The sequence below is a fragment of the Cantharellus anzutake genome, assembly GCF_015039405.1.
Source record: "Cantharellus anzutake strain C23 chromosome Unknown EI90scaffold_16, whole genome shotgun sequence".
Taxonomy (NCBI): domain Eukaryota; kingdom Fungi; phylum Basidiomycota; class Agaricomycetes; order Cantharellales; family Hydnaceae; genus Cantharellus; species Cantharellus anzutake.
The window spans coordinates 27,330-36,171 of NW_024066966.1; the positions used below are offsets into that span (position 1 = coordinate 27,330).

General features: G+C 49.5%; 1 protein-coding gene across 1 annotated transcript; it reads left to right on the plus strand.

Moving 5' to 3' along the window:
* Window positions 1-4,911: 4,911 nt before the first annotated feature.
* Window positions 4,912-5,355, plus strand: EI90DRAFT_3015012 (uncharacterized protein; the record flags this gene model as incomplete). The annotated part of the gene is made up of 1 exon (XM_039056854.1): window positions 4,912-5,355. One exon carries the CDS (start codon window positions 4,912-4,914, stop codon window positions 5,353-5,355), a length of 444 nt encoding a protein of 147 aa, XP_038917659.1.
* Between the last annotated feature and the right edge of the window lie 3,487 nt (window positions 5,356-8,842).

Consider the following 8,842-nt stretch of genomic DNA (forward strand, 5'->3'; position numbering starts at 1 on the left):
TCATCTTGAAGGTCACCATCAACTGTCCCTTCTTCCTCTCCAGCATCGTGAGGTCGTTAGACAAGATCATGAGGTCGTCGACATACAGAGCGATTATGCAAACCTTTCCGCTGTCATATCCATCCACAGCCATCATCCTTCACTACCTCCGGCCCCTCCGGACTACCTCCACTCCTTCACTAATGTTACAAAAATGGGGCTGGAGGTGCCCATTTTCGTCCGTTTGAGGCACAGGGAAAAGGAAAGGGGAAGGGAGGTGGTTCATTAGGGTTTTGTCATATCCATCCCTGGCCATCGACTTCCGATCCCTCTGATCCCTCCGGTCTACCCCCGCTCCTTCTCCACTAACCTCGGAGCCTCCATATTCTGCAACTCCCTCAGTACCCCTCGATGGTCACCACCCCCTCCTTTCAATTTATTACCTACACCTCCCTAAGTATGGAGCCCCGAAGACTTCCGGACAGCTCCGACGTCCGCTAGCGCACTCCCGCCTCCATTGGGCAATACACTCGCCTGCCCTGCAGAGCCTACCTTCAGGCCTATCCCTCCTTTCCGTTTCTGGGTTATCGCCTGCCTTTCCGTTAACACTGTAACCCGACTCGTCGGTAATATTCAGTCGGCTAATGTTTAACCCCGTTAGCTCCGCTCCGTTCGGCTCCACCATTTGCGGACCTGTCTTTGCTGTAACCATATATATATCCAGCTTGTACATAGGTTACACTTCAGTAATAAAATCGACTAGAGTTTACCCTCTTCAGTTCTGGTGGCCAGTTAGTAAGTTAGGGCACGGACGTGTTTACTAGGCACAGCGCTCCTGGCATATGTAAGTCGCTGAGGCCAAAGCCCTCCGTAGTTTAACAGGTAGTGTGGCAGCGGGTTTTTCGTTGATTATTGATTCGATAAACTATATTACTCTACATATCACATGATACAGAACCCATAAGAGTCTAAAATGGGAAATTCCCATTTCCATAACAACTAACCTCGGAGCTCCTGTATTCTGCAATCACCTCCACTTCCCTCGATGGTCACCACCCCCTCTTTTCAATATATTACCTACGCCTCCCTAAGTACGGAGCCCCAAAGGCTTCCGGACAGCTCCGACATCTGCTAGTGCACTCCTGCCTCTGCTGGGCAATTCACTCGCTTGCCCTGCAAGCCCACCTTCAGGCCTATCCCTCCTTTCTGTTTCTGGGTTATCACCTACCATTCCGCTAACCCCATAACCTGACTTGTCGGTAATATTCAATTGGCTAATGTTTAACTCTGTTAGCTCCACTCCACTCGGCCCCACCATTTACAGGCCCGCTGAAGGAGAGAACGAAGGAAGGTCAGTTGGGAGGTTCAAACGAGACCACCACCAAGCTGTTCCCTGGTTCTTTAGTTAGGATGGGGAAGTGTACTAGTATTATTTGTTGTAAATATAGTACCAATCCGAGTGTTTTGGCTAATTCTATTTTTATGGGTTAGTCTAAAGTTTCTGGGAATTGACTTACAGATAAACCTGTCATATCCGTGCATACCTGATCCCGACCCGACTCCTGGACCTCCTCTCCAGAGTCCTACCCTACTGCTGTCCGTTCCAATATTCACCTTCGGTCCTGGCACCACACCTCCTCTCACCTCCCATGCCACCTCCACTCCTCCGTCCCACTCCTCCCCTATCTCTGTCCGCTCTGATACTCACCTCGGACTGAACACCACCCCTCTCGCCACCCTCCTACTACTCCTCCTACTCCTCTGCTCCTTCCTCACAACACCTCCACCCTTCTGTCATCCTCCTACGCTTCTCCCGTCCGCTCCAATACTCACCTTCAGACCTGACAACTCTCCTTTCCACCACTCCTTCCCTCTTCCCTTTCTCCTCTCTCTTTCCTCTGGTCCTCTTCTGCCGACCTCCCACCAAGTTATGACCTTCCACCACTGTCCCATACTTTGTACTTGGGCACCGCTCGTACCTTTGCTCCGAGCCTCTGTCATAGTTCCTACCTCGGACTTTGACTCCACCTCGGTCTTAGTCCATTGCATTGGTGACCTCATACTACGTAAACACCATTGCCAATATTCCTCGGACTTTCAACCCTGCCTCCATAACCTCCGTAAGCTCCGCAACCTCCGAGCTTCACGGATCATCTTCGGCACTTTGCCGCTTGTAATGTATCTCTCGCATTTTCCCCTCATCCCTATTTGGACTGCTGCTTCTTCCAATTCTAGCCAGTTAGTCATCATCCCCACTTCCCCTCATCCTCCTGCCCCTCTGGGCCTCACCCTCCTTACCTCCTTTCGGACGTACCACAGGTTCTGCCTTATGACCTTCGGTACTGCTCCGCTTCTGTCATCCCTTTGTTCCCGTTCGGATGCCTTTGTTCCAATTCAGATCCCCTTTGTTTCCTGGTGCTTTCGCCCCCTCCATTATATATATCGGCGCTTGTACATACTCGTTTTAGGCTTAGTCTAAAATCGACCTGAAATGCCCCCTAGAGACTTCCTGCTCGCCTACTGTGAAATTAAGGACCAAATGGACAAACAGCAATGGCACAGCGCTCCGCTTGAGTCGCTGAGGCCAAGGTCCCTCCTTGCTAAGTCTCCGATTCCCCTCCGGAATCATCCACCCTCGCCCAGTTCTAACAAAACCGAACCCTGTGGAGCTGTTCCTTTATTGAAATTCCTTAGTTTGTCTAGGTGTAACTCTGTGTAGCATTGTTTAGTTTGGAATTTAACTTGAATTAAATCTTCTACTTGGTGAAGTTTCAAAGATTCTACTTAGTTAATGGATTTGGATTGTGTCTGGAGTGTCCCTTGAGTTTGTTTTATTTTTGTCTTATTTTATTGCTTGTTTTAACAGTAGCAAAATAACTGTTTTGTGTTTACACTTTGAAGTCTGGAGTGTTAACCAGCCCTCCTGTTGAAATATCTACTTAATATTTCTCTCCTTAATTGCTGCCTTTTACTACAGTGGCAATCTTAACTGTATATCTGTCAGGGCACACCTGCCTCACCCGGCTCCACCCAGCTCCACTCCACCCGCTACCCCCTTCTCCCTCTTCCTATCTCCTCCTCCCCCCACTTCCCCCTCTTCCTATTTCTTCTCTGTCTCATTCTCTATTCTTTCTATTTCTATTTACATGGACGACTTCCCTTGATCGATGTACTACTAACCCGCCCACGACCCATGCATGACACACCCAGCCCCGGATGCTCCGGACGACCCCCGGGTACACCCAGCACGCGCGCCTGCAGCAGATCGCTTCGGGATCCCCCATGGGGATACCCGGGTGGCTGGGGCTGTGCATGGGGACGATGTGGCAACTCTCATGTGACCTGAGCACCATGTATATACTGTACTCACATGACCAACTACCGCTTTGTCAAAATTAGCGTGTCACAATTTTGCTGGATGATGAACTGCAAATGCATTTTAGTGCGTGACACCCAACCGCATGACCGCAGCCGGAGTTCACCGAGATCAATGATACTTAATGAAACAATATCATAATAATAATAATGATTAATTATTTTTGACTGCTAGTCACGTTTGGCAAGCATCAAAATGTAAAACACGTTTTCCACCTTGTGTAAAAGTCCCTCATCCTACATATGGATGGTTTTTCGCTCGCCTGACGTATCTCTTCTTATGAGCCTATTCTGTATGATGGTATCCCAAGTGCGCTCATTGGACCCTACATTCCCAAGGAAACCCTGTCCATCACCGAGTTTCTCCGGTTCAGGCTTCCATCCCTACAAACAGGCTTAGATGCCATGTCTGCATGTCTCAGTCACCACCCACCCTCCATGAAAGAAATAACTGAACATGACCTCCGCAACATGTCCCACCCGTCCCGCCCCAGTATGAAAAAACTGATTTCTGAACATGACCCCAATGATGACAACCCACCTTGTTCCATTAAAATCGGCATCCATTACATCCCAATCAACATTCTCCAAGTCTGGGAAGTACTATTTCAGATACAAGATGTCCAGAAAATGTGGAAAGAGTCAGAGGCACACACTGAAACATTGGCAGACCATCACGCTGCTTACCATGTTGCTATCATGGCTGCTCGGAAGCGGCTCCTGTCATACAATTGGAATACAAAGGTGCTTGGGCTCTCAAAATCAGTTTTAAGTTCCATTGGGGGACTTGTGCATCACCTCACCTTCTCCTGCCTGGTAACCACCGATATTGCCTACCATATTGAACTTTTGGAACGAGCCTTAGAGGCCAATGAGATAGAGGCTAGGCTCTTGTGGCCCCTTGACATTCAATATCTGGCTGGGTGTGCCATGCAACAAGATGGGAATGGCTGGGAAAGATATCACAGTGATCGGGCCTGCAAAAACCTCTGGAAATTAGGTTTAGAGCTCTCATCAGGACATGGCTCTCAATTTGGTGGGATTACGCACATTAATAATAACCATTGGATCGCGTTCCTCATTTCCCCCGTGGAATCAACTATCTACCTTGCTGATTCTTTACGCTGGCCAATAGAAGATGATGGGCCACCAGCTGCAGTGGAAGAGACAGTTGGCATTCTTCAGTGGTGGCTGACTGTATCATGTTTGGGCTCTAATAAATCAATTTTGCCATTTCGGATTGCGTGGCTGCCAATCGCTCACCAAAGAGACTCCACTTCATGTGGTTTCTTCGCTCTCAATGCTCTGATGCATTGTCTCATCCCAACAAAATATTGCCTCTGTACCAGTGATGACACAGCAACACTGCACATCGAATTTCTCACATCAATCCTTGACCACCATGACACACTGGTAAGTGACAAAGCGCAGCCATAATAATAAGGAAACCCACCACTCCATTACCAGGCATCCTCACCTATCTCAGAAGGAAATGCTCCAGCAACAAAACTAATGCCGGTGGCAGCAGCCTCAAATGCAGCAATCAGATCAACAATGATGTCGGTCCAAGTGACAGTGGTGCCACCACCTGCAGTTTCACCGCAAGTCATCGCCATGCCAGCAACGATGCTTTTAGGACTGAACGTTGGGCCGATTAACCAGGGAACGCCATCCATTATGGCAACAATCGGATCAGGAATGTGCCCAGTTGCAGCAGAACACACATTCCCAACAAGTACCCCCAACCTAACAAATGTCTCGTGCAATTCTGATGTCAAAATGCAGGGTGGGACAAAGCGGAAGCTAGACCTCACCTTGCAAGAAGGCGATTCGGCATGGGGGTTGCCACAGTACTTCAAACGTGTGAGCTGTGAGGAATATGAGTGGCAAGTGGCAGCAGAATGTGAAAGGATTGGTGAAAGATGTCAAGAGGCATACGAGAAGGCGAGGCTAGCAGCGGAAAAGAGAGTAGAAAGAAATCGAGAAATGGCTCGAGGATGATAGCAACGTTGTCGGAAGAAATTGGCAGGAGGGAGGATTGTTGCAAAGAAAATGGTGAGTCAAAATGTTCAGGGGGTGACGATTGTTAATCAAAGAAGCATGCAGCATTTGGTTCGTGTTTCAGGGGTTGGTGACTCAGTTCCAGTCGCAGAGATGTTGCGCCCAAAGCATGAAATTCAGGAATGGTCAAAGGAACAGAAGCGCCAGAAGAAAGCTCACCAGCCAATAGAATCTCCAAAGACCACAGCGCATGAGTTCGCAAAAGCCACCAACTGGTTCCAACCCATCTTCTGGACGATAATAATGGAAGTGGCAGCCACCATTGGCTGGAAGATGAGCCCTTCTGCAATAGTGAAGGGATGTCAAACAAGAAGCTCCAAGTTATTTTGTTCACTGCATGCGGATGTGGTTCGTAAATGGATTGACTGCACCGGGTCATGGCCACGCTGGTCAGAGGAAACACTGGCAAAAGTTGCAAGGGCAAATTGCCCAGGCGGTAACGTTACACAGAAGGGGATATTGGTAAGTTAAGAATCAATATAGTTTTAAGGAAACTCAGCTTGGGCATTGCAGGCTTCATATCCAGACACCGTTGCAGCGATCAAGGAAACACTGTTGAGTATTCAACAAAGTGGCGCTGCACTGGATGCTCACCAAGTCCGTGGTGTGATCATTGCACAGGTTCAGCACACCCAGCCCGATATCCTCAGAACGATGGTGAAAAAAGATGGGAGCATGTTTGCAGTGAGTATGGGTTGGGTTCGGAAGTTCCTCAATGGAGAGATGAGGTGGAGCCTGCATCGAGCGACACGTGCTTCACAAAAAATCCCCGCCAATGCTGACAAAAAAATCCTTGCCTCACTACTTCGCCAAGCCCACTCTGTACACAAATACGCAATCCATGAGAGCCTTCGGGTAAACTCTGATGTCATCTATCAACAAAATTCGACTTCTACATACGAAATGAAGGGGTCGCATCAAGTCTCTGCTGTCATATCCGTGCATACCCGACCCCGACCCGACTTCCGGACACCACCCTCTTCACCTCCGGAGTCATAACCTACCGCTGCCTTTCCGATACTCACCTTCGGTCTTGGCAACACACCCCTCCTCTTACCTCTCCGACCCCTTCTCCGTCCGTTCCGATACTCATCTCGGACCGAACATTGCCCTACTCGCCACCCTTCCTACAACTCCGCTCCCCCCTCACAACACCTCCACCCTCCCGTCATCCCCTACGCTTCTCCGTCCGTTCCGATATCCACCTTCGGACCTGACTACTCTTCCTTACCTGTCCCCTCTCTCCTTCTTCCGTCACTCCTCCACCACCCTTCCGCCAAGTTACGACCGTCCACCGCTGCTCCGTACTTCACACTCGGACACCGTTCGTACCTTACTCCGAGCCTCCGTCATAGTCCATACCTCGGACTTTGACTCCACCTCGGTCTTAGTCCATTGCATTGGTGACCTCATACTACGTGAACACCATTGCCAATATTCCTCGGACTTCCAACCCCGCCTCCGTAACCTCCGTAAGCTCCGCAACCCCTGAGCTTCGCGGACCGCCTCCGGCACTCTCGCCGTTTGTAATGTATTTCTCGCAATTCCCCCTCATCCCTATTTGGACTACTGCTTCTTTCTATTCTAGCCAGTTAGTCATCACCCCCACTTCCCCTCATCCTCCTGCCCCTCTGGGCCTCGCCCACTCTACCTCCTTTCGGTTGTATCACAGGTCTTGCCCTATGACCTTCGGTACCGCTCCGCTCCCTCTAACCCTTTGTTCCCGTTCGGACGTCTTCGTTCCGATTCGGTCACCCTTTGTTCTCCTTGTGCTTTTGCCCCTTCCTTATATATATCGGCGCTTGTACATACTCGTCTGGTTTCAGTCCGAAATCGACCTGAAATGCCCCCAAGAGACTTCCTGCTCACCTACTGTGAAATTAAGGACCAAATGGACAAACAGCAATGGCACAGCGCTCCGCTTGAGTCGCTGAGGCCAAGGTCCCTCCACGCTAAGTCTCCGATTCCACTCCGGAGTCGTCCGTTTCCGCCCATCTCTAACATCTGCCATTGGCCATGATGAGAAGCGTGCATTCACACTCAACGTAGCGATCTCTGCAAGCAGCGACCTTCTACCATTCCAGGCTATTTTCCGAGGCAAAACATCCGTGAGTCTCCCTTCAAGTGGAGCCCCGGGCTATGCCGAGGCAATTGATCATGGCTTCGTCTTTGAATTCTCCGGCAACGACACCTACTGGGCTAACATTGCAACAATGAAGTCCTTTGTAACTAAAATTCTAGTCCCTTATTTCGATGCTGAAAAGAAGAACCATTCCCTCGATCCGCTGCAGGAATGCATCTGGCAGCTTGATGTGTGGCCGGTGCACACATCCCTCGAGTTTCGTACTTGGTTGTTTGACAACTTTCCCTGGATTATTCTTGACTACGTTCCTGGTGGCTGTACAGGTATCTGGCAGCCCTGCGATGTTGGTATACAGTGTCCCTTGAAACATGCTGTGAAACGATCACAGCAGACGGCAGCTGTAAAGGAAGTGTTTTCACAATTACGAAAAGGGGTTGACTCACGCAATGTTAAACTCGACACCAGGCTCGGAACACTGAGGGACCGTGTCCCTGAGACCCTTGTTCATGCCTTCCAAGCCATGAATCAGAAGAATAAAATCCAGAAGGTGAGTCGATTGAATGGACTTTATTGTTTCTGGCATAAGTACTTACTAGATTCAGGCCTTTGAACTTTGTTGCTCAGGCAAGTTCAACCTATCCCATACCAGTCTAACTAGCTGCCCACTATGATTGGTTCTTGATTCGCTCCCCACAAACAACTCCGATCTTGCAAATGCGATAACAGCACCCTGAAAGCACCCCTGCAATGGTAATGTCCTCCCAGGCCCCAGTTCTGTCGTACTCGAGATGGAGTTCACAGATACTCCTGAGGATGATATTGATATAACCGTGGAAGAGGTCTTTGAACACATTGCTGGGCAGGTGGCACTGGATGGGCTTGAGGTGATTGATGGTGGCCTGCAGGCTGCTTCAACTTTCGCTGAGGAAGCCGAGCCTGATGATCTTCTGGATGAGACTACCCTAATCCCCTCTACCTCTACTCTCCAAAACTTCAACCTTGGCTGTGGAATGCGAGTTAGACGGGCACGCAATTTGGATGAGGAAATGGCAATTTTCAATTTTTGAATGTAAATATATTACTTTAAAAGGGAATTTGAAATACAAATGTATAGCCACCGGGCAGCCTTGGTTTTTGCGTGACACGGATTGCTCCGACCTTTTTCCCAGTGTGACGCGTGACAGGTAGTTGGTCGTGTTAGTAGAGTAAACATACCTGGGGTGGGAACCAGAGAAGCAGTCTCCTTCTCACCATTCCCACTTCAGGTAAGTAGCTGTCAGGGACGCATCTGGGGTTGAGGGGGCCCAGGTATAGCGCCCGGTGCTGAGGACCTCGCGGGGGGTA